Below are 26,680 nucleotides of genomic sequence, written 5' to 3'. Positions count from 1 at the left end.
AGGGAGAAACAGGCTCCATGCAGAAAGCCTGACATGGGACTTGATCCTGGGTCTCCAGGATCAGGCCATGGGCTGAAAGTGGCGCTAAACCACTGAGCCACCTGGGCTGCCCAATAAAAAATATTTTAAAAAAACACAGAAGTTTGCGATCCCACAGTTAAATGGATTTTGAAATATGGACATCAAAAAAAAAAAAAGAAAGAAAGAAAGAAAGAAAGAAAAAAAGAAATACAGACGTCTCCTTTCCACTTTATTCGAGGTCTGAAGAACACTGCTGGAATTGTAGTTTGAGGTTGGAAAATAGATCTACTGCAAATTTGTGTGGGTACGGAGATTGCACTTCTTTTATGAACTTTTGGCAGCACAGCAGGTATCAGTGTGATGTTTCCTGCATTCAAATGTTAATCGTCAAAATGACATAAGTGCCATCTAAGTTTCAAACACAAGTGGTGCTTTGACTTGGAATTCTAAGTTTAATTTATTGACTTAAATTCATCAAGTCTGCAGTCAAAGCTATTCAATGTTCAGTAATGGTTGAGGGAGGTTTTTTTTTCATTCAGAAATTTGCAGCTTTGGCCCTGAATTCAGAAAGTCTCAATAAAACTTTATCACTAGTACACCGTCCAACTGCTGTGTGGTAAGACGAGTCAGGATATTTAGCTTCTCTTTCTGTCAAAAATTACATGGATGGTTAAGACCACAAGAATAAATGAAGGACGTCAGGTACCCTATTGGTTCAGTAATACACGATGGGTTCACATATTTTCTGATAAATTCCTGCTGATGAATAATCCAGTGAACAGGCTTTAAACACCTTATCATTTCGCAAACTGTAAATCTGCAAATATTCATTTGTTAACATTGATCTGGAACGAGATTTACAAATACAGTTTGTTCAATGAAGCCTGTTTCTGTTGCACACATAGTTTTCCACCACATCTTGTGGTTGTGGCACATCTTGGAAGATTCCACTTCAGGTTGTATTAATTTTTTCTCAACTTTGAAAATATTTTTGTGGGGCTCTTGAGTGGCTCAGTCAGTTAAGCATCTGCCTTCGGCTCAGGTCATGATCCTGGGAGTCCTGGGATCAAGCGCCTCATCAGGCTTCCTGCTCAGCGGGGGTGGGGGTGGGGTGGTGGTGTGTCTGCTCCCTCTGCCCCTCATCCCGCTCATGCTCTCTTTCTTGCTCTCTCAAATAAGTAAGATCTTTAACAAAAAATTTTTTGTTAATAGTTGCTCCACACTGACTACTCATAGAGTCTAATTCTTTAGTCATTTCTAGGGTGACAAACCATTCCAATTAGCCTGGGACCAGGGAGGTTCTTGCCACATGGGACCTCCAGTATTAAACCAGAAATGTTCTGGACAAACTGGGATGAATTGGTCACTCTAGTACTTCAAACTTGGCATTGACTTCTTGAATAATCAATTGAGCAGTTATCAGCAACATCGGTTAAGTCTTCAGGAGCTAAGGAAAATTTTATTCAAAATCATCTGCCTTACACCAATAAAAAATAAATAAAAATAAATAAATAAATAAAAATAAAAATCAAACATTGGCCACAAATTGAACACCAATAAAAAAATAAATTAAGGGCAGCCTGGGTGGCTCAGCAATTTAGCGCTGCCTTCAGCCCAGGGTGTGATCCTGGAGACCCGGGATCGAGTCCCACATCGGGCTCCCTGCGTGGAGCCTGCTTCTCCCTCTGCCTGTGTCTCTGCCTCTCTTTGTCTCTCTCTCTCTCTCTCTGTGTGTGTGTGTGTGTCTCTCCTAAATAAAATATTAAAAAATAAAAATAAAAAAAATAAATTAAAAAACAAAATCATCTGCTTTGTTTTTGACTACACGATGTTGCTCCTTTAACTCTTCACGCAACTATTCTCACTGAAAGGCCAATAATATGTATGTATTTAAGTAAACTCTATGTTCAACGTGGGGCTCGGACTTACAACGCCAAGATCAAGAGTTGCGTGTTCCATGGACTAAGCCAGCCAGGTGCCCCAAAAGGCCAATAGTTTTAAAAAGCTTATTTTGGGGACGCCTGAGTGGCTCAGCAGTTGAGCATCTGCCTTTGGCTCAGGGCGTGATCCTGGTCTGGGGATCGAGTCCTGCATCAGGCTCCCTGCAAGGAGCCTGCTTCTCCTCTGCCTGTGTCCCTGCTTCTGAGTGTCTCATGAATAAATAAAATCTTAAAAAAATAAATAAAAAGCTTATTTTAGGGTGCCTGGGTGGCTCAGTCGTTTGAGTATCTGACTCTAGATTTTGGCTCAGGCCATGATCTCAGGGTTGTGAGATTGAGCCTGTCGAGTTTCATGCTGAGTGTGGATCCTGCTTAAGATCATCTCTCGCCCTCTACCTCTGCTACCCCCACATCTTGCTCACACACTCTAAAAATAAAAAGTCTATTTTATCTGGACACATTTCCTCAGCTGCTGCAAACAGAATTTAATTACCTCATCATTGGTAAAGGGCTTTCCTTGCTTGGGTAACAAATAAGTCACTTGGGAACTTTAGTTATTATCTCATTCTTATTTTTTTGGACAAGAAATTACATCCTGAGATACTCCATCCAAAATATTCTGACACTTTCGGCTGTTGCTGTCCTGTGAGCTGAGGATGTTATAATGAATGCTTAATCTGCTAATGTCAACACACACTATATTCTTTAAAATAGTTTATTTAAAAATCTGATGTGTCAACTCAGTGTTTTCCACCAACTCAGGGAGCAGAGACCTTCACAGGCTTCACAATCTTCTGTTGAGGTGCTGCCTTCGTAGGAGCCTCCGCAGCACCACCGCCGTCTTTTTAGATGCCTGCTTAGCTTCTTTTTGCTTCCTTGGCAGTCCTGATGGCTGCTTCTTGAGCCTTCCTAACTTCAGATTTCAGATTCCTCCTGTGATGGTCCTCTGGAATTTGCACAGCGGTTCTTTTCTTTTGAATTTCTTCAGACTGTCCTTTTTTGTGTTTTCTTCTGTAGAGGGCAGCCTAGTTTATCTGCTGGTGATTCCTCTTGGAAAGCAATACCAACTCATATTTTGCATGAAGAACTCGGAAAGCCTCCCCCTTGGTCCTGGCACAGTGCCTCCCACATCCGGGGTGTATCTTGTACTCACTAAAACTGCATAGCTTGACTTTTGTGGCTGCGGCAGCTGGGAAGAAGGAAAGATGTAGAGAAAAGGGCACAGCTGGAGCATCACTGCAAAACACAGTGCTGTGCTAATTTGATAACAATATAATCTGGGGGATCCCTGGGTGGCTCAGCGGTTTAGTGCCTGCCTTCGGCCCAGGACATGATCCTGGAGACTCAGGATCAAGTCCCGCATCGGGCTCCCTGCATGGAGCCTGCTTCTCCCTCTGCCTGTGTCTTTGCCTCTCTCTGTGTCTCTCATGAATAAATAAATCTTTAAAAAAAACCCACCATAATCTGCACTCCACTGTGATCCTCAGTATGACATCTGAAGTCCACTTTTGGATATGAACTGCTAATAAAAATACATAAAAATTTGTGGCACCCCCGAAACATATAGCACTCAAAAGTACTTCGATCTGGGACTGCATCACTACAATTCGTGGTGCAGTCCTGGGCAGTGCTAAATAGAGGACCACATAGGGTCTCTATTGTGCTGAACTCCTGTAGCACAAAACCGGCCATATACAACATATAAATGTGACTGTGTTCCAATAAACCTTTATTTAGGAACACTAAGCTTTGCATTTCATGTAATTTTCATTTGCTCTGAACTTTGATTTTTTTCCCTTGAAAACGTAAAATCACAACAGCCAGGGCCAGAGGTGGTCCACAGAATGGCCCATGACATAGTTCGGTTTGGGCTGCAGGATTATTTCTGCCTACTAAAGTGAAAAAAAAATTATGTACAATATACACACACTTCTGGACTAAAGGATAGTAGCCACCTGCATCACAGTCACAGCATGGGGACAGCTTCCCTGAGTCAGTTCTGGAACAAGAGCCTTTGTGGCAGGACACTGAGAATTTGGAATTCCCATCAACATAGTCAATCTGAATTTCCAGTTCATCCCATTCATCAGCCAGGGTTCCAGTTTCCAGTCACAGTGACCAGTCGCCTTGGACATGGTTCCACTATATTCCAAATACTCCTGGCAACAGAAAACCTCATTTCACACTGGTTTGCTCATTTGCCGCTCTATCTATGGCAGATATACAGCCTGAAATGATCTGACTCTAGTTGAGCCTTCTGTGATCAATTCCTTTTTTCCTTTAGCTCTTTGCTGATTATATACAATAGCAACACATACTTTTGCTTCCATATACTCAAATGTTTATCTTCTCATTTAAAAAAAATCAATTTTTACAGTCACAGTCCTAATAGATTATACTTTTGAATTGTACTTTTTATTATTTTTTAAAGATTTTACTCTTGAGAGACATACGAAGAGAGGGGGAGAGACACACACAGGCAGAGAGAGAAGCAGGTGCCCAGCAGGGAGCCTGATGTGGGACACGATCCCAGGACCAAGATCACGCTCTGAGCCAGAGGCATGCCCAACTGATGAGCCACCTAGGCATCCTGTACCCTCTTTTTACCTTATTTGCTCCATATTACAAAATTTTAGATTTTACTGGCAGAGACTTTTCACTCAATTCATCTGATTTTCACTAGAAAATCTGAAAATAATCACACCACCTTGATGAATTTTCTTAAAGATCCTAATCTAGTCCATAGAAGATTCTCTTTATAAAAATCACAGAATTTCAGCTCTTCTTACAAATAACCATGGCCATGACACGCTAAAGACGGAATCAGCCTCCCTCCCAACTCCAAGTTTAATTTACACATTAAGTGATGACAAATGTACCATGCCTAAGTGAGGTGGATGGGTAGCTGGCTGGGAAGAGGGAAATACTCATCTTGCTATATAAACATGTGAGTGTGAGCGCATGTGCCCTTTGGGGAGATAAATGTGAGGCTGCAATGACATGCTTCCCTGGTGCTTTACCAGAAGGGGAAACCAGAGGGACATCCAGATCCACAATGTTGAGAAATGGTTCAAAAAGGGGAAGTTGTTATTCATTCAACAAATACATACTGGACATATTCTATGTCAGGTATCATTCCAGAGGTAAAATCTGCTCTTCATATATACTTGAAATAAGTTCTCATTTGCATTTTATATCAGAGCGCCTAGCCTAGTACCTAATTATTAAAGATTTAACAAATACCCGAAAGAAAAAAATGTTTAGTGGCAATGGGCATTTTAAATAAATCTAGATTAGCGGAACAGAAACACATTTTAAGGATATTTAAAATACTTGAGAAAGCAAAAACCTATACTCCAAGACACTCAAGTCCTTAAAATGGAGTATTACTGAGCCATAAAAAAGAACAAAATCTTTTGCCATTTGCAACACGGATGGAACTAGAGTATTATGCTAAGCAAAGTCAGTCAGAGAAAGACAAATATCACACAATTTCACTAATATGTGGAATTTAAGAAACAAAAGAGAAAAAAAAAAAAAAAACAACGGGGGCAAACCAAGAAATAGACTCTTAACAATAGGGAATCAACCAATGATTATTGGAGGGGAAGGGGGGGTGGATGGAGGGATGGGAGAAACAGGTGATAAGGATTAAGCAGTGCACTTGCTGTGATGAACACCCAGGTAATGTACAGAAGTGCAGAATCACTATATTGTACACCTGAAACTATATATAACACTGTATGTGAACTACACTGGAATCTAAAACTTAAAAAACAAAAAGATACTCGACTTCCACCTGCATACAAATTGTAGAAAAAGTTTATTTTCTGGTCACTGATTCTTCAAATACAATTCCGTATCTATGATACAGGCACAAAAATATCGTTATTAAATCTTGCTATCCCACCAAAAATAAACGTGGTAAAAGTGATCATATACATATACTTGGACTGCCCTCTCACTCTCCAGGTATTAGAACTTCAATTCCAACCATACAACACTGAACTGCCCTTATGGTTTAAAGGTGCACGCCTAACAGAGAACCATGTGGTCAAACAAGATTTTATTTTATTTGATGGTAACAACAAAAACTGCAGTAAAATGATGACTTTTCTATTCAGGCAAGTTAACTAAAGATAGCTGAAATCTGCAAAGAAATCTAGAGACCAGGACAAAGAGGCAGCATGAGCCCAGCTACTGTAAACTATGCATCTGTGCATTTCAGCAACGGCAGGTAAGCCAGCTGACCGCTTTCCGTACGGACTTGAACTGACAGTTTTTCCTCCAAGAATCTTGTCAATGGTTGCATTCCACTGCTAGTTAAATACAAAGAATCAGCCCTCACAATAAAATCACATCTTCCAGAAGAAATATACATTTAGAATCACTGATTGCTTTTTCTTTGTCTTTTTTTCCTTGAACGTGTAGGTGTTTGAGTCTCTTGTGTTTCTTCTTTTACACCAGGTACGGGCTGTTTAAAAACTATTTCATTATCTTCATCATCAACATTTATTTTAGCTGCTTCAGATTTTCGTTTCTCCAAAAATGCTGGTGTACAAACTGGTGTGGAGCCCTGGATTCAACGAGTAACAAGTGAGAATACAGAAACATAGGAAGGTATTAGGAATGAGTTTAACCTTCCCACCCCCATTATCACCTGCCCTATACTTTAGGAAGTTAGTATGGAAGTTTACAATGAACTAGAATATAACATGCCCCATTATAGGGTATTAGGTTAAAAACCATCTTACATTTATAAAGACAAGCGGCCTCATTTCCCCCTACTGACATAGTTACTTTGCTAAAATTAGTTACAATGCAGTAAATTCACAATAACTTTTGCTAACCTCACTATATTTGCTAAGTCATCAGTAAGGACTTACCAAAACAAACACAAGGTTAAACCTGATATTTTAATAAAGTGAAAGCAGCACAAACTTGCTTTTCCTTTTTTTTTTTTTTAATACAGGTACCTGGGTGGCTCACTTAGTTAAGTCCCTGCCTTTAGCTCAGGTTATGACCCTGGGGCTCTGTGATGGAGCCCCACTTGGGGCTCCCCGCTTGGTGGCGGCGGGGGTGGGGTGGGGTGCGTGCTGTCCAATGTTTGTGTTCACTCTCTGTCTCTCATATCTGTGTCTCCCTCTTTTATTCTTTTTTCTTTCTTTTTTTTTTTTAAAGAGGTGCATCCTAAGTATCTAGGGTTGAAAAGTTAGCACAAGACCGCAGATGTGGGTCTCAGGTTAGGAGTGACAATCAAATCCACAACATACTGTGGCTCACTCAGCACCTCATTTATTTTTTACCTTTTATTTTATTTTTTTTATTTTTTAAAGATTTATTTATAATAGACAGAGAGAGAGAGAGAGAGAGAGAGAGAGGGGCAGAGACACACAGGCAGAGGGAGAAGCAGGCTCCATGCCGGGACTCGATCCCGGGACTCCAGGATCGTGCCCTGGGCCAAAGGCAGGCGCCAAACCCCTGAGCCACCCAGGGATCCCGTTTCTTTTTTTTAAATGAACTTTTTTTTTTTTAAAGATTATTTATTCATTCATTTATTCACAGAGAGACAGAGACAGAGACAGAGAGAGAGAGAGAGAGAGGCGCTGAGACACAGGCAGGGGGAGAAGCAGGCATCATACAGAGAGCCTGATGTGGGACTTGATCCAGGGTCTCCAGGATCATGCCCTGGGCTGCAGGCGGCGCTAAACCGCTGCACCACCGGGGCTGCCCTGTGTCTCCCTCTTTTAAGCAAATAAAATCTTAGAAGAATTATTTACTAATTTATTTTAAAAGTAATCTCTAGGGACGCCTGGGTGGCTCTGCAGTTGAGCATCTGCCTTTGGCTTGGGTCGGGATCAAGTCCTGCATCGGGCTTCCTGCATGAAGCCTGCTTCTCCTTCTGCCTGTGTCTCTGCCTCTCTCTGTGTCTCATGAATAAATAAATAAAATCTAAAAAAAAAAAAAAAAGGAATCTGTATACCCAACATGGGGCCTGAACTTATGACTCTGAGATTAAGAGTCCCACATTCTACCAACTGAGCCAGCCAGGTGCCCCAGCTTTTTCTCTTTCAAATCATTTCTGTAATACCTCATTTCCCAGCATACTATAGACTGTTTTACCTGGCTATCCACGGTCTTCTCAGGAGTGGTAGTAGTACGTGAACTCTTCTTCTTCTTCTTCTTCTTCTTTTTCGGTAAGACCTTCAATAAATTTTAAGAGAGAAACTTCATCAATCTGCCTATTTATCAGCAATAAATAAATCTTGAATCTATTTTCCCATTTATCTTTCCCTAATATCTGGCATGTAGGGGATGCCTGGGTGGCTCAGCAGTTAGGCGTCTGTCTTTGGTCCAGGATGTGATCCTGGAGTCCCAGGATTGGGTCCCATGTCGGGCTCCTTCCATGGAGCCTGTTTCTTTCTCTGCCTGTGTCTCTGCCCCCCTCTGTCTCTCTCATGAATAAACAAAACCTTAAAACAAACAAACAAAAAAAAAAAACCCCTACACCTGTATCCCAATGTTTATAGCAACAACATCCACAATAGCCAAAGTGTGGAAGGAGCCTCGGTGTCCATCGGAAAGATGAATGGATAAAGAATGGTCTATATATACAACGGAATATTAGTCATTAGAAACGAATACCCATCGTTTGCTTCAATGTGGATGGAACTGGAGGGTATTATGCTGAGTGAAGTAAGTCAATCGGAGAAGGACAAACATTATACGGTTTCATTCATATGGGGAATAGTAAAAAGTAGTGAAAGGGATTAAAGGGGAAAGGAAAGAAAATGAGTGGGAAAAATCACAGAATGACAAAACATGAGAGACTCCTAACTCTGGGAAATGAACAAGGAATAGTGGAAGGGGAGGTGGGCGGGGGGATGGGGTGACTGGGTGATGGGCACTGAGGGGGGCACCTGACAGGATGAGCACTGGGTGATACACTGTATGTTGGCAAATTGAACTCTAATAAAAAAACATACAAAAATAAATCTGGCATGTAGTATGATAATTAAAATTTTACCTGGCTATCTGTAGGCTTCTCAAGACCAGTGTCTGAAGCATTTTTTTCCTTTTTATGTAAAATCTAAACAAAGAAATGAACTGGTAGTCTCACATATTTATATTTTTAAATTACCATTAGATCCTTACACGTTATCAGTAAATCTTCTCCAAATAACACAGCATTTTAACTTAAAAAGCAAAACCACAACCTTAAGGGCAAAACTGTAAGAGGGGCCTAACTAAGGAATGGGCTCAGGCTATGAAGGCTGAATGGGGCCCAAATTCAGAATTAGATAATGAAGCAGGGCTGCTTCCACACAAAGCAGCAAATGGGCAAGCATAGAGGCATTTCTGGCATGCCTGTTTTCCAGCTTCATTGTCCCAGTTCCCACGTGGTTCCCATGGGTCCCTGGAACAGTGACACATGCTCTTTTCACACGTACAGATTTGAGCAAAAAACCAACTACTAGGAACTGGGCCCAGGGAGGGTAGCTAAATTTCCAGTTGCTAGATAAGGTTAAAAGATCTAATAAACTCAGAAATAGATGCCATCTCCCACCAACTAAGTAGTTTTTTGGAAATAAGCTGAGAGGGCCTATAGAAGACTCAAAATCAATCTCAAGACTTAGTCAAGGAAGAAAAAGGCCTTCACCTATATTGTCCACACCTTAATGACCTATACTCTTGCTTTGCAGTAAAAACCACACAGCTCTCCTCCACTAATGACGAGGAGGAAAGACTCCACAAGGTCTCCTTATTCAACAAGCAAGGAACTAAGAACTGGATAAAACTCTGTGCTAACTCATTTTCATGCAAGTCGTCTTGTTATATATTTCAAATCATGAGAATTTTGCAAATGAGCTAACCCCTTTCAATGGTTTCCTTTTCTGCATAATGGAGTTAACAGGATCTTGTTCTAACAAATTTTTATTTATTCATTTGAAAGAGCTTGAGTAGGGAGAGGGGAGGAGAGGAAGAGAGCAGACTCCCCACTGGGCAGGGAGTTTGCTTCTCCATCTCCCTCCTGCCCTCCCAACTTGTGCTCTCTCAAAGAAGATCTTTAGGGAAAAAAAAGAACCCATAATGTAATGTTTCAAAATTAAGGCAAAGCCTAGCATGGGATAAACACCGGGCTAGACAATTTATGCATAAAACCATAAATATGTTACAACTAATGAGGCACAAAACCCACCCCCAAGAAAAAAATACAAAAACATTTCGTGAAGGAATATTTACCAGTGAAGGAAAATCATAATCAATTCCCTTTTTAGCTAATTTCTTCCTGAGTAATTTTTCCTTCTTTTTAAAACGTTCTTCCATCTGTAGCTTTTGAAGAAGTGTCCGATTTTGATTATACCGTTTCACTGCTGGATATGATGGCTTTTTAAATGGAATATACCACTCTCTAAAAAGTTCTTCATGTACTTTTTCATGGCGGTATAAAATGACCTATAGTTCAAAGAAAGAAAAAATTTTCAACCAACTGGAAGAGATTTTAAGGTTTTCACCACTGTCATTCCCCTCATATCATAATCAAGAGGACATGTCTCCCATTTACAGGGAAAAGACTGAAACAACAAAATGGGAATCTAAAAGAAAGGCTTAGAGCCAACAATTATCATTAAGTATCTATTTATTAAATGCCAAGAACTGTTCCAGGAGCTAGAAACAGGTTAGCGAACAAGATGAGTCCTATAAAAGAAATGTCTTGGTGGCAGCAAGTCTCTGGGATTCCTGAAGCTACCAGGATCTCAGGCTGTGTGACCTGCTGTAGCAGAAGGAATTACTTCCCAGCTAATCTCCTCTGCATACCTCTCTAGAACTAAGCCAGCTTACTGCTTATCTCCAGCTCTCTTCTTAGTGGCACTTTTAAGCTATGGAAGCTTAAACCAACTACTAGGAACTGGGCCCATATGCAAGGCAGGCCAAAACCCTTGGCATCAACCCTCAAACAATGACGGATGGGGAGTTGGTAGGTAAATTCCCTATTTCCCTTACCTGTCAATTCGGAATAATTCTGTCTCCCGTGTTACCTGGCAGGATGGAGCCCAGCTGCCTAAGAAGTAATGTGCTTGCTAATCCACCCTCAATGCTTCTGTCTCACTTCTCTACTCCCTATCAGTATTTTCCTGGGCTCACCTCAAAAATATGTCACTTCTGTTAAAAAAAAAAAAAAAAAAGAAAAAGAAAAAAGAAAAAGACAATGTGGCTAACCTCCTATCAGAGTTCAGGATCTTTTCTGTGGTTTTTCAAAGTCAGAAACAGCACAGCACCGATCCTACCCATGTGGACCCTTGACACATTTTAGGTCACCTATTTAGTCCATTTCCTCTTGGGAAGAGCCATGCTTTCTATGTGTGAAATGAACCCATGACCTCAATGAGGCTACTGGGATTCTCTGTCACAGCAACAGGAACCGAGAGAGAGATGATACTTGGGCAGCTCGTCAGCTACATGAACTGACGTGTGTGGCTTGGGCACGTGGTATGGTCAAACACTCCACAAATGGCACAGAGAAGGCAAACTTAACTGCCTCCAGAGGCACCCAATTGCAGATAGGGATGCTTTGGGAATGCAAAGTGAGCAGCTCCACTTTCTGCAGGATAGACTAATTTGGTAGTTGTTTCTCTACTCCTTATGGCTTCGCCTGTGGAAGAGCTGCAGCCAATATCATTTAGATGGATTCTCAAATGTGATTTCTTGCTTTTAATGTTATCCTTTTTTTTAAAAAAAGATTTTACTTATTTGAGAGAGAGATGAGTGTGCATGCACGCATGGGAACATGGACGGAGGTGAGGAGTATAGACAGAAGCAGACTCCCCACTGAGCGGGGAGCCAGATGTGGGGCTTGATCTCAGGACCCTGGGATCATGACCTGAGCTAAAGGCAGATGCTTAACTGACTGAGCCACCCAGGTGCCCCATCTTTATAATGTTATCTTATCTAGAACCTATTAATGGCTTCCCACTACCCCCAGGATATATTCTAAACTTCCAGATTTTTAAGGCCTTTAATAACCTGACCTCTTGCTATTCTCCTCACATTCCTTCACAACCAAATAAGTACTGTTAGTTACCTCCCGCTATGCATATCCTATCTCACCAAGCCAGGGATGGTAATTCCCTTCCCCCGGCTCATTCCTATCTCATCTTCAGATTTCAACTTAAATGTTGCTTCTTTAAGGAAGCCTTCCATATCCCATTAGTGATGAGTTGGCTGCTCTTCCAATGTAGTACCTTGTCCCAATTCCATCTTAGAATAAAAACAGCTCTTACTCTAGAAGATTTTAAAATTCTAACTAGAATCTGTCTAGAAAATGCACTCGTATCTTTGCACTTAAATACTTAGGAGAATCATCCCAGAGATGAAGTGGGACAGCCAAGCAGGTAAGCAATCTGTCATTCACAGCACAGCCATGAACCAGCAGCAGGCGTCCACTTAGTCCCATGGTAAGAGAAGAGCACTTACACTGTAAAAGCCTTTCACCAAAAAGGTAGTTGTTCATTGTGTCAGCAACTATCTTGGCAACATCTTCAGATGCGAACTCCACAAAGGCATAGCCTTTACTATTTCCAGTCTGCAATGGAAAACCCACCATAAACAGTTGATTAAATTTTAACAGATCATCAAAGTTCTAAAATGCCATTAATTTAGCCCTATTGTCTATTAACAGTACACCTTTAATTCTAACTTCAATGCACAGTGCAGGGACTGTAACAGGAATAGGTAAGATCTGGCATCCACCTGGGTGGCGCAGCGGTTTGGCGCCTGCCTTTGGCCCAGGGCGCGATCCTGGAGACCCGGGATCGAATCCCACATCGGGCCCCCTGTGCATGGAGCCTGCTTCTCCCTCTGCCTATGTCTCTGCCTCTCTCTATTTCTTTCTCTGTGACTATCATAAATAAATAAAAATTAAAAAAAAAAAAAAAAAAAAGATCTGGCATCCATGGCTGGCTGAATCAGAAAAGCATACAACTCTTGATCTCAGGGTTGTGAGTCTGAGCCCCACACCGGGTGTAGAGATTACATAAAAATAAAATATATTTGAAAATAAAATACATTAAAAAAAAAAAGAAAGAAAAACAAAAGGATCCAAAATGTCTGAACATGCTGTTGAAGTATCCCTGGAATTTTGATTACATGATTAATACATTACTACTGCAGCTGGAATTTACTACACAAGGAAATCTGGTAGAGCCCACAGTCCTTTATACATTACCAATTTCATTGAAAGCCACCTTATTCATGTATTAACAATGCCCAGCAGATAGTGCAATGCTTTGCAAAGAATGCAGGTAGTCCTAGTCTCACTTTATACATAAGAACTGGTAGTAGAACAACTCTCCTCCTTTACAGTTCCAATTATTAGTAACAAAAGCAGTACTGCACAATTTTGCATTAAACATATCTTTGGATATGGATCAAAACTGGTGATGCAATTATGGAAATAGGAAAGCACTCAATGACCAGGAGGCACATTTCTAGCACTAGTGGTGCCATGAACTAGCACATTGTTTAGCTATCTGCAAAAAGAGGATTTTGGCAAAAATTTTTATGTCCCCAAATCCTTTAAAATTCCATCTTTAATAGGGAGGGGAAAATGGTGGAGTTGAAGAGACAGGCTGTGAAATCCAATTACTGTATCACATGATATAAACCTTCTGAAAAGAGATGTGAAAATACGTATCAAGTGACTAAAACAAAGAAAACAAAACAAAACCCAAAAAAGCCAGGGGCTCCTGGCTGGCTCAGTTGATAGCGCATATGACTCTTGATCTTAGGGTTGTAAGCTTGAGCCCCATGTTGGATTTAGAGATTACAATAAATAATAAATAAAAATGAAGAGCCAAACACTTTTAAGTATTTTACCTAGTAATCCCAGAACGTTGAAGTATTGAGCAAACAGTCAAAATTGGGGTGAGTCAGGAAGGTGGCAACTTTATCATGCAACAATGCTGGAAATGGTAAATTTTAGTGCATCTCTTTAAGAAGCAAACTTCCTATAAGACAACTGACCCGAAATCTTCAAAAAAGCCAGTATCAAGAAAAGAAAGAACAAGCAAAAAAGGGCAAGAGGATTGTTCTAGATATGCTGGAGAGCTAGAACCAAATACAATACATGAACCTTAATTGGATTCCAGAATGGGTAGGGAAAAAAAAATAGCTAAAGACATTTTGGGACTACTGGGGATGTATGCAGATGGGAGAAGTACATTATACACTATTATATACTGTGGTTATGGAGAAAAATGTCTTATTCTTAAATTTACAATGAAGTGTTAAAGTATTACGACTATCACTTTCTTCAAAAGCCTCAGCAAGGGCAGCCTTGGTGGCTCAGTAGTTTAGTGCCGCCTTTGGTCCAGGGTGTGATCCTGGAAACCTGGGATCGAGTCCTAGGTTGGGCTTGCTGCATGGAGCCTGCTTCTCACTCTGCCTGTGTCTCTGGCCTCTCTCTCTCTCTCATGAATAAATAAATAAAACCTTAAAAAACAAAAAACAAAAAACAGAAGCCTCAGCAAAACAAAAAAATATATTCTTGAGGACAAAGAGATGAAACTAGATGTTAACAGGTGAATCCAGGCAATAGGATGTTCATCACACTATTCTATCTGCCCTAAATATTTTCAAAACATTAAACTGGGGAAAACAATAACTATATTGCAAACTAGGAAAACATTTACAAAATATTTTTAAAATTTATTTTTAATTAAAAATTTTTAAAGAGGGATCCCTGGGTGGCGCAGCGGTTTAGCGCCTGCCTTTGGCCCAGGGCGGGATCCCGGAGACCCGGGATCGAATCCCGCATCGGGCTCCCGGTGCATGGAGCCTGCTTCTCCCTTTGCCTCTCTCTCTCTCTCTCTCTCTCATGAATAAATAAATAAAATCTTTAAAAAAAAAATTTTTAAAGATTTCGTTTATTCATTCATGAAAGACATACAGGGAGCCCGATGCGGAACTTCTCCGAACTCCGGGATCACATCCCAAGCCGAAGGCAAATGCCCAATCACTGAGCCACCCAGGAATCTCTCATTACAAAATAATGTCCCAGAAAATGGAGAAAAAAGTTCTCAGGAAAGACAAGAAGAAAGGGCAAAACAAACAAATAGGCAATTCACAGAAGATCGCGTTCTAATGGCCAACACACACATAATGTGATACTAAATGTCACAGAATAAGGTAGGTACAAAAACCACAACAATTCTATACTCAGTGGCTCTGAGAATCTTCCTAAAGCAGTTTTCAAACCCAAAACGCAACCTTTTAGAAAGCAACAAAACTGGGATGCCTGGGTGGCTCAGCAGTTTAGTGCCTGCCTTAGGTGTGATTCCTGGAGTCCTGGAATCGAGTCCCACGTTGGGCTCACTGCATGGAGTCTGCTTCTCCCTCTGTCTATGTCTCTGCCTCTCTCTCTGTATCTCATGAATAAATAAATAAAATCTTAAGAAGCATCAAAATCAATTTAGTAAGACAGAAGAAGAAGAAAAAAACCTGAAAAGTACTGCCTTATATGATTTATTTCAATTATGTTTACACACATGTATGTGTGTGTAGGCTTGTACTATAAAACTTATTTCTTATAATGGGTCCAAAATCTGAAAAATACTGTTTTAGAAAAATACGCCTCTACCAGCATAAAGAATATTCCTAGCAGTTTCACCTGCAACAGAAAAATTGTAAAAAACAAACAAACAAAAAACCAAAACCAAAACCCTAACATTCAATAAAAAGGGGGATACTTTAATATATTCAAGCAAAAGAGATCCCTGGGTGGCTCAGCAGTTTAGCCCTTGCCTTTGGCCCAGGGCATGATCCTGGAGTCCCATGATTGAGTCCCACATCAGGCTCCCTGCATGGAGCCTGCTACTCCCTGTCTGTGTCTCTCATGAATAAATAAATCTTAAAAAAAAAATATATATATATATATTCAAGCAAAAGAACACAGCGATAACAAATGTACTCGAATTATGCAAACACAGTCCAGAATATTGTTAATGAAAAAATCGAGGGATCCCTGGGTGGCGCAGTGGTTTGGCGCCTGCCTTTGGCCCAGGGCGCGATCCTGGACACCCGGGATCGAATCCCACGTCACGGCTCCCGGTGCATGGAGCCTGCTTCTCCCTCTGCCTGTGTCTCTGCCTCTCTCTCTCTCTCTGTGTGACTATCATAAATTAAAAAAAAAAAAAAAAAAAAAATCGAGTTAAAGAATGATAAAATATAGACTTAAATATACAATATATATTCTTTCATGAATGTGAAGTAAGAAAAAAAACAGTAACAAAAATCACTGGATTCATGAATTCTCTGGACATGGGGAAAAAGAGGATTGGGGAAGGGTACAAAAGTGACTTCAATCCTACTTACGAAACAAGTATGAAATCAAGTTGACATTTTATAAAAATGGTGGATTACCGAATAGCCATTAAATACTCCAGCGTACTTATGTTTAAAATACCTCACCCACATGTTATGCAATCATTATAAATAGGCAAATGTAAAAACAAGGGGGAGGAACACAGACAAAATCTTATTTTGCTTAGGATAAGAGATACTAGGGCATTTTAAATTTAAGTTACTCATTATCATTATTTTTTAAGATTTTAATTATTTATTTGAGAGAGGGTGAGAGCACAAGCAGAGGGTGAGGGGGAGGGGGAGAGAGAGAGAGAGGGAGAAGCAGGCTCCCTGTTAAGCAGGGAGCCTGACTCTGGCCAATCTCAGGACTCTGGGATCATGACCCTAGCTGAAGGCAGACGCCTAACTGACTGAGCCACCTGCCCCTTAAAATCACAACATATTATCTGTGATTTTATGACAACTAACAGATGATGGATGTGTACCCTACCCTTCAGATACCAAATCAAATACAAAATTTAACTTTGAGGGGCAGCCCCAGGGGCGCAGCGGTGTAGTGCTGCCTGCAGCCTGGGGCATGATCCTGGAGATCCCGGATCGAGTCCCTCATTGGGCTCCCTGCATGGAGCCTGCTTCTCCTTCTGCCTGTGTCTCTGCCTCTCTCTCTCTGTGTACCTCTATGAATAAATTAAAAAAGAATTAACTTTGATAAAATTTGGAAAAACAGCATAAAGAAAAAAAAGCTTCCAAGAGTGAGAGGTCTATGATTACAAAACAGGATGCGAGCAAGGAAGAGAATAAAGTGGCCACTCCTCTACTTCAGTAACAAACCTACAAGCTTTTTCTTTAGTAGGAGTTAGGTTCAGTGTAACAATAACATTTAGAAAAGGTTTACTGTTTAAGGTTTTGTTCTAAGAAATCTGCATTTGTTACCTTTGTTTATTCCTTTCACCTAGGAGGTGGATGGTATTTTATTCATATTTTACAGAATAGAAAACTGAAACATAAAAAAAAAAAAAAAAAAAAAAAGAAAAGAAAACTGAAACATGGGAAAATTACATAATTTGTCCAGGACCACACAATTAGTGATCTGTACAGCCAGGGCTCAAACCTAGGTGGTCTGGCTTCGATGTCCTTATTCTTAAGAACTCACTATACTACAAGATGTTCATACCTGCCCTTCAAACTGAAGCTTGTGTGCACCCGGCTTAGTAGCCACAGAATAAGGATGATTCATTTATTAGGGTTATCAATTTAATTTGAGAATTTGGTGCAATTTTAAAAGGAAAAGAAACATTAACAGTAATATGGATTTTGCTCTTTTCATTTTCAGGTTCTAAATCTTACGTGAAAAAAAAAAATAAATCTTACGTGTCCCACTCCCCCTTTTTTTTAAAGGTTTTATTTATTCATTCATGAGAGAGAGAGAGAGAGGCAGAGACACAGGCAGAGGGAGAAGCAGGCTCCATGCACCGGGAGCCCGACGTGGGATTCGATCCCGGGTCTCCAGGATCGCGCCCCGGGCCAAAGGCAGGCGCTAAACCGCTGCGCCCCCGGGCTGCCCCCTACCTCCCTTTCTGAAATAAGCTGTGCTCAACGATGATATAGGACCACCCTCCGTAAATGGTAAACACTTACATACTCGTAAGAAATAAGACAATCTAATTCGATCTTACCCTTTTACTTCTGGACAGCCTGAATCTTGTAACAGTGCCAAACTGGGAGAAATAGGCCCGGATCTGGGTTTCATAAAGTGCTGGAGGTAAGTGGCCCACGTAGATCACGCCGGGGGTCAGTTTTTCTTTCTCCTTTTGCTGGGGACACACAGACCAGACAAACGCAACTTTTTAAAAGTCACCTTGCGACACGATGTGCAAAACCCCTACTTCTCAGTGCAAAATCCTGCCCGCACCTCCGCGTGCACAGGAGTCCGATGTCGGCGTCGGCGTCCCGCGGGCGGGCTCTGTGCGGGCCGGGCCGCCGCCCCCGCCGCCCCCCGCACCGCCCCCCGGGCCCTACCGTCCAGGGCCGCCGCTCCGGACTTTCCTAGGCGCGTACTTTATGCTCAAGGACAAGGCAGGTGCGACTTGCCGCCACGGCCCCGTCAGTCCGGGGAACTCGGCCAACCCCGCCTCCGGAGGTCTCAACCCCGCAGCCGGGCCGGGCCGGGCCGCCTCCGCTCCGGAACCCCCCGGCCGGCGGTCGGCTCCCGGGGCACGGCGGCCTCCCAGCTCGGGGGCTGCTCACCTGGGCCGCTCGCCGGCAGGCCTGCGTCACCTCCTTCCGAAACTTGGCCTCCTCCTGCGGGTTCAGCGACAGGAACGGCTTGGCAGGGCCGGCAAGCGCCGCCATGGCGACCGGCCACCCGGCCCGAGCGCTCCACGCGGCGCCGCCGGAACCCGCCGCCCTCTGCGCCTCCGAGGCGGAAGCGGAGGCGGCGGACGTGCGCGGCAGGCGCGGGGGCGGGGCCCGGGCGGGGCGGGGCGGGGCGGGCTCGGGCGCCCCCTGCTGGCCTGGCGCCGCGTGGCGCCCCCCGCAGGCCTGCCACCTCTGACCCGGCGGGCGGCGGCTGGCCTGCTACCTTCGGCCGGTTTCAAGGAGAGGCTCGAAAATGTATAAGCCCCAAACAACATCCGCGCCCTTGAGGTATTGCTGATCATTCTTTAATTATTTTTATTTTCTTCCTTCCACGCAGGCACTCTTTAAAGCCCATGCTGTGTCCTCGAGGGCGTTGCTGTCGTTAGGAGGCTGAGAGACTGGGATGGAGGTGCCGGAGGCTGCTGGGGCGCCCGTGCAGGGAGACAGCCCCGTGCGGGAGAGGCACGCTGGTGACCAGCGAGGGCCTCCCGGCATGGGACGTACTGGAGTAGAGGCCTGGAGGCCGCAGGCGCCGCGTGGGAACACCCGGAAGCTCAGGGTGCAGGTAGGGGGGACCCTCGCGCAGGGTCCTCAGAGCTGCGCGGAGAGAACCAGCGGGGCGGGGGGGGGGGGGGTCCACGGCTCGTACCTGAAGGCTTAAAGCTTGGGTTTTATTGTAAACACAAGCAGACGCGACGGTTCTATTTCAAGATTTTTTTTTTTTTTTAAGATTTTATTTATTCAGGAGAGACACAGAGAGAGACGCAGACACAGGCAGAGGGAGAAGCAGGCTCCATGCGGGGAGCCCGACGTGGGACTCGATCCCGGGACTCCAGGATCACGGCCTGGGCCGGAGGCAGACGCTTAACTGCTGAGCCACCCAGGGATCCCAGATGTGAGGGTTCTAAGCAAAGCCCTGGCTGTTAATGACTTTTAAATACTGTCCCTGGCCTAACCCCCTGAACTCAAGAAAACTCCTAGGAACTTCTGCCCGTCAATCTTACTTTTTGAAAATGAACTGAGGAATTGCTGTAACAGGAAAAGAAACATTTGAGGATAATGCCTGCACAGATGAATCAGAAAGTGCCTCAGCCTCACAATAATGGTAAAATCTCACCCTGAATATTCACGCCAAGGCCTAATAAAAGGGGCCTGCTTCTCCTTGTTCAGGCAATCAAGGCTTTGGAAGTCATTCCTTGCACTCTCCTTGTTTGTACAAGTAAAGTGGCCCTGGGAGGCAACCACCTCGTACAGTTTCTGTCTATGGTTCACCGAGAAGTGGCCTTGCTTTGGTTGGTAATAATAGTACTCCAGTTAGGGTGGAGGGTGAATGGCAGATGGTAGAATGAAAACTGCAGCGGCACTCGGGTGCTCGGTGGTTGAGCGTCTGCCTTTGGCTCAGGTCATGATCCTGGGGTCCTGGGATCGAGTCCCACGTCGGGCTCCCCGCAGGGAGCCTGCTTCTCCCTCTGCCTGTGTCTCTGCCTCTCTCTGTATTTCTCATAAATAAGTAAATAAAATCTTCAAAAGAGAAAGAAAACTGCAGGCCCCAAATTCAGTCACTTATGTTAAGGCCTCATGGCAGTAAACCAAGACTTAGCACTTCACCCTCCACCCCAACGTAAACTTTGACCTGCCAAACTGGAGGTATTTATGATCGATCCCTTCCATTCCCCTTAGGAAGGGTGACAGGACCTAAAACAACACATTCTTTGCTAATAATTCCCTTCCCCCTCCCTCTCTGCCTTTAAAAACCTTTCCTTTTCTGTAGCACTATGGAGGTCCTTTCCATTTGCTTGGGAGGCTGCCCTATTCATGCATCGTTTAATAAAGCCAATTAGATCTTCAAATTTACTTGGCTGTATTTTGTTTGTTTTTAAAGATTTTATTTTTAAGTAATCTACACTCAGCATGGGGCTTGAATTTACAACCCCAAGATTAAGAGTTGTGTGCTTTACCAACTGAGCCAGCCAGTTACCCCATATTTTGTTTTTTACACAGAGAAAGAAGGGACAGAAGGCTACCACAGTAGTCCAAACAGAGCTGGTCTGGGGGATAGTGGTGGCAGGTATTTTTATCAGTGGGGGCTGAGTTTGGCTGGTGCCCAGGTGTACATGTGGGAATGGTGGACAGTAAGTCTGTAATGGTAGAAACACAGAATCTGAGGCCCTGTCTGGGCCCTACGAATCAGAATCTGCTTTGTAACAAAACCGCTGGCCAATACACATGCTCTGTAGATCACACTTGGAGGAACAGGAGTAGAGATTTGGAGATTGATCACTGTACTGGGTTGCGTTGTGTCCCCCGCAAGGTAAGTATAAGTCTTTCCCCCCCAATACATGTGATGGAAACAGAGCCCTTGCAGGTATTATCAGGTTAAGATGAGGTCATGCTGTATAAGATGGGCCCTGATCCAATACCTAGTGTCTCCATAAAAAGAGAAAAATTTGGACACACACACACACACACACACACACACGCAGAAATGCCACTTGATGACAGAGGCAGAGGCTAGAGTGATGTGGTTGAAAGCTAAGGAAGACCAAGGCTTGCTGGCAACCACCAGAAGCTAGGAAGGGGTGAAAAAGGATTCTCTCCTATGGCCTTCACAGAGACAACGGCCCCATAAACGTCTTGAATTTGATTTTGTAAAGTCTCTAGAACTGTGAGAAAATAGATTTCCATTGTGTTAAACCACCCAGTTTGTGGCTGTTGTGTAATGGCAGCCCTAGGAAGCAAATACGGTTAACGTGATTAGTAGTCTGAAATGGTTTCTGAGGAAATCACGGGGCTGCGGGGCCTGTCTTGGCAGGGGCTGGAGGAGCTCTTGGGCCTCCACAGGGTAGCAGGCCCACCAGACCATAGAAGTCAGAGACAAGGGCACCTGGGTGGCTCTGTGGTTGAGCATCTAGATGCTTTTCGCTCAGGTGATCCCGGGGACCCAGGAATGAGTCCTGCATTGTGCTCCCTGTGAAGAGCTTACTTCTCCCTCTGCCTGTGTCTCTGCCTCTCTGTGTCTCTCATGAATAAACAAATAAGATCTTTAAAAAAAAAAAAAAAGAGAGAGAGAGAAGGCAGAGACAGAGTCTCAGCCCCCAGATTCTCACTGTGGCCCAGCCCAGACCTGCTTTTGTTTCTTTCCCTTCTGAGAAAGTGTCAGCCACTCTCAGTTAACGGTTCCTGCTGATGTTCGCTCTGGCCCTGCTGGGTAACATCTCATTTTGCTGTGTCTCTGCTGCCCGGGGCCTAAGAGTCACCTGAGTGGGTGGACCCAGGGGTCTGGGGGAAATCCTCAGCTTCCTCATCCAAAACAGGAGTTTGGGTGACAGGATGGTTTTGGTCTCCTGGGGGGAGTCTGCACCCTCTTGTGCAGCAGGGACACTAATGATCAGGCTAGCAGCTGGCCTGCCTCCTGCCCAGGTGGCAGGCTAGGGCTACACGTGTTTGTCCATCCGCCCTTCCTTCTTTTTTCTTCCCTCCCTCCTTTCCTTCTTTGTTTTTATCATGCAGAGCAGGGGAAGCCACTGACACTTTGGGTGGGGCGGTTCTTCCCTGAGCTGTACTGTCCTGTACATGCTGCTTTGGCACCTGACCCCCAGCACTCAAAGCCAGGGAGCACCCCTAGTCGTTTTAACAACCACAATGCCTCCAGGCACTTCTACACATCCCTCGGTGGGCTGCTGAGTGTGTGCTCACTGGGTATTTTTTCTTTCCTTTGCCCCCACTGACCTCCCATGCCACCTTTCCATGGAATGGAATGGTGGTGTGTCATTCTCATGATGCCCCTGTCCCCATCTATGGGCCGGAGCCAGGCATGTGGAGAGCTGGTGGTTGGGATACGAGGTGCAGCAGGTGGCAGAGCTGGGCAAGCAGCTGGGCGAGTCAGCTTGTGCTGAACATCCAGGGAGCTAAGCCTTAGGAGGAAACTTTTTTTTTTTTTTAAGATTTTATTTATTTATTTGACACAGGGCATGGGCAGGGAGAGAGGGAGAGAGAGTGAGAGAGAGAGAGAAGGGAGAAAGAGAAAGCACAAGCAGGGGAAGAGGGAGAGAGGCAAGCAGGTTCCCTGTTGAGCAGGGAGCCCAATGCAGGGCTCAATCCCAGGACCCTGAGATCATGACTTGAGCCGAAGGCAGATGCTTGACTAACTGAGCCACCCAGGTGCCCCTGGGAGGAGAGGGTTTGTGGGAGCTGCTGAGGGCTGCAGGAGAAGCGACAGGCGGGAACCAGGAGGGAGCACCAGCACGTGTCTGCTCAGCCCTTTTTGGGCTCTGTCCTATTTGTACCCACAGGATTTTATAAGAGATGACAGTGACAACATGGAGAGGCCAGTGTCATTGATATAATTTATTACTTACATTTCCAACGAGGACAGGGCACACCATGCCCTGCAGAGGATCACATGGGGAAGCACCAGGTTTAGCCAGGAGGCAGATGCAGGACTGAGGGAAAGCCTGAGCCAGAGCCTTTATTGGAGTTTCTGCAGAAAGGTGAGGCAGAGCAGGGGAACTAGCTTAGGACTCCACAGCTTGAATAATCCTAATGGGCTTTAGGCTGGTACCTGGCCATGGCATGATTTAGGGTCAAGGAAATCTTGACAGAGCCTGTGAGCCCAAGGGCCATCTCCTATTCTCCCTCTTTCTCTGATTCCCTAACCCTTTTCTCCTGCTCTTGGACTGCAGGCAACGACACCCAACCAATCTTCAGTTTCTACCCCTTTCTGTCCTTGCAGGAATGTGTCACCCCTTACATAGTTTTCCATGCTATAAGAGGAGGTGTAATTTCACCCTGAAATTAGCCTAGAATGTTTGCAGTGTTAATACTCACGTTGGGAAGAGTGCAGGCAAGTTGGCTCTTTCAGCTCTAGTGGCCAGGGGAGTGGAAATTAGTTTAATCCCACTGGATAGTGATTTGGCAAAATATATCATGAACCTTAAAAATAGGATCTATTAAAAATTATTTTAAATCTTGATAAGGGCTTACAAAGACATTTATCACAATGCTATTTATAACAAAGAATTGGAACCAAACAAAACAGCCTTTGATAAGAGACTGACTGGGTTAATGACTATGGCATGTTCATTCCACAAATAAAATCACATGAACAATGTCTACATTTTAGGGCTGCCTGGGTGGCTCAGTCGGTGAAACATCTGTCTCTTGATTTCAGCTCAGGTCATGATCTCAGTGTCTTGAGACGGAGCCCTGCACTGGGCTCTGCACTGGCCATGGAGCCTAAGAGTCTCCCTCTGCCCCACCCTACCAAAAAAGACACTTATACATTAAAACAGAGTTTGATTGTTAGAACTATCCTGCAGGGAAATTGGGTAGAATTGATTCATTCACCCAGTGAATGGGTGTTGAATGTCTGTTGTCTGTTGACATGTCTGTCATGTCATGTCTGTTGAATGACTGGCACCAGGGAAAAGTTCTCAGTTGGGTGATGGGTAATTCAGCCCCCCTTAGGAGCATACTCTGCTTTTACTATGTAGAAATAAAGAAGATGGAAACAATTTTCTAATAGAAAGAACATTTCTGGGGATCCCTGGGTGGCGCAGCTGTTTGGCGCCTGCCTTTGGCCCAGGGCGCGATCCTGGAGACCCGGGATCGAATCCCACGTCGGGCTCCCGGTGCATGGAGCCTGCTTCTCCCTCTGCTTGTGTCTCTGCCTCTCTCTCCCTCTCTCTCTGTGACTATCATAAATAAATAAAAATTAAAAAAAATTAGAAAGTACATTTCTGTAACGTAAATATATAAAGCGCTATCTGGAGAGCTATCTTAGATTTTACAATGTTTCAATTTGAGCTGCCGGTGGATGGGTGAAATATGGGAAGGGGATTAAGAGGTACAAACTTAACAGTTATAATAAAATAAGTTATGGGGATGTGAAGTACATCATAGGGGACATAGTCAACAATATTGCAATAACTACGTATGGTGGCTGATGATAATTATTATTTTTTAAAAGATTTTATTTATTTATTCACGAGAGACAGAGAGAGAGAGGCACAGACACAGGCAGAGGGAGAAGCAGGCTCCATGCAGGGAGCCTGCTATGGGACTCGATCCCGGAACCCCAGGATCAGGCCCTGGGCTGCAGGCGGCGCTAAACCGCTGAGCCACCCGGGCTGCCTGGCTGATGATAATTAGACTTATTGTGGCAATTGTATTATAATGTATATAAATGCTGACTCACTATTATGTACAAACACCTGAAGCTAATACTATAAGCCAACTACAGTTCAATTAAAAAAATCTTAGGGGATCCCTGGGTGGCTCAGAGGTTTGGCACCTGACTTTGGCCCAGGGCGCGATCCTGGAGACCCAGGATTGAGTCCCACATCGGGCTCCCTGCATGGAGCCTGCCTCTCTTTCTCTCTCATGAATAAATAAATAAAAAATCTTTAAAAAAAAAAAAAAAAGAGCTTACAGGGGTACCTGGGTGGCTCAGTCAGTTAAGTGCTTAATTCTTGGTTTTGGCTCAGGTCATGATCTTGTGGGTGGCGAGACTCAGTCTGGACTTGGGCTCCGTACTCAGCACAGTCTGCTGGGGGATTCTCTCCTATTCCTTTCTCCTTAGCCCCTCACCTCACTCACACTTGCATGCTCTCTCATAAAAATAAATAAATAAATAAATAAATAAATAAATAAATAAATAAATAAATAAATAAATAAATAATCTTAGAAATTACCCCAGTTCTGGTTATTGTGAAAACTCATAAAGGGAAAGCTCATGAAAATGGGGTTGGGAAGTTTAGCAGGGAGAACTTGGAAGACCTACCACTGTGGTCTATGGTCTAACAGGAAGAACCTGACCATGTGGATGCTACTTTAGGAACCTAGTAGGAGGAAGAAAGACTTTCTTTCCCTCCCAACTTCTTACTTTCCTCTACAAGAACATTCCTTTCGTTTGTTCTGTAGACTTGTCTATAGTTTTGCCACAGGTTGTTCATCTTGGATTGCAATTCTCTGCTATTCCCGAACAAATCCATCTTTTGCTGGTAAAACAACTGGCAGTTTTAGTTTTCTTTTTTTTCTTTTAAGATTTCATTTATTTATTCATGAGAGACACACACACACACAGAGAGGCAGAGACACAGGCAGAGGGAGAAGCAGCCTTCATGCCAGGAGCCCGACGCGGAACTCGATCCTGGCACGCCAGGATCACGCCCTGGGCCAAAGGCAGGAGCTAAACTGCTGAGCTACCCAGGGATTCCCTGGCAGTTTTTTTTTTTTTTTTCCCCTGGCAGTTTTAGTTTTAAGGTTCACATTATATTCCTAAAAGCACTGAAAGCAGGAACTTGAAGAGATATTTGCACAGCTATGTTCATAGCAGCATCATATGCAATAGCCAAGAAGGAGGAAACAACTCAAATTTCCATTGAGGCACAAATGGATAAACAAAATGTGTTTATTTACATAAAACAGTATTATTCATCCTTAAAAAGGAATAAGATTTGACACACGGTACAACATAGATGAACTTTGAAGTCCTTATTGGAAGTGCCTTAAGCCAGTTATAAAAAAACAAATATCATACGATTCCCCTTCTATGATGCACCTAGAAGATTCAAAATTGTAAGAGACAGAAAGTAGTCGTTTGCACACATTTATAATTCTCTGAACTTTTAGAGACAAGTGTTACTAATTCTAGCATGAAAGATGGTAAAAGACACTTTTAGAGGATGCTTAAAACCACTTCAATTTTTAGAAAAAAGTGATTTGGCAGACTCTATTTATTTTTTAAAATATTTTATTTATTTATGATAGACATAGGGAGAGAGAGAGGCAAAGACACAGGCAGAGGGAGAGACAGGCTCCATGCACCGGGAGCCCGGCGTGGGACTCGATTCCGGGGTCCCAGGATCGCGCCCTGGGCCAAAGGCAGGTGCTAAACCGCTGAGCCACCCAGGGATCCCTGGCAGACTCTTTATAAGGTAACGCTAATATCCACTTTGCAGAAGTATAATGAAGATACAGTGTCCTTCCCGTAAAGT

The 26,680-nt window shown here is 43.6% G+C and overlaps 1 protein-coding gene, 1 long non-coding RNA gene and 1 pseudogene across 2 annotated transcripts; 1 reads left to right on the top strand and 2 right to left on the bottom strand.

The window, feature by feature from the left end:
• Window positions 1–2,701: 2,701 nt before the first annotated feature.
• On the bottom strand, window positions 2,702–4,070 carry LOC112649720 (60S ribosomal protein L24-like; annotated as a pseudogene).
• Window positions 4,071–5,765: 1,695 nt separating this feature from the next.
• NIFK (nucleolar protein interacting with the FHA domain of MKI67) lies at window positions 5,766–18,760 on the bottom strand. The gene is given in 8 exon segments (XM_025428819.3): window positions 5,766–6,537; window positions 8,085–8,165; window positions 8,989–9,051; window positions 10,206–10,400; window positions 10,402–10,418; window positions 12,438–12,546; window positions 18,002–18,139; window positions 18,573–18,760. Coding segments are annotated over 8 exon segments (897 nt in total). The 5' UTR covers window positions 18,678–18,760; the 3' UTR covers window positions 5,766–6,348.
• A 46-nt stretch (window positions 18,761–18,806) lies between these two features.
• Window positions 18,807–20,537, top strand: LOC112647727 (uncharacterized). The gene is made up of 3 exons (XR_003128443.3): window positions 18,807–18,938; window positions 19,021–19,248; window positions 19,414–20,537. It is a non-coding gene; the product is annotated as an uncharacterized LOC112647727 (long non-coding RNA).
• Window positions 20,538–26,680: the final 6,143 nt, after the last annotated feature.

The sequence above is a fragment of the Canis lupus genome, chromosome 19, assembly GCF_003254725.2.
Source record: "Canis lupus dingo isolate Sandy chromosome 19, ASM325472v2, whole genome shotgun sequence".
Classification (NCBI taxonomy): Eukaryota; Metazoa; Chordata; class Mammalia; order Carnivora; family Canidae; genus Canis; species Canis lupus.
Note: the sequence above shows the minus strand (reverse complement) of the source record. Positions and strands in the feature narration are given on the sequence as shown.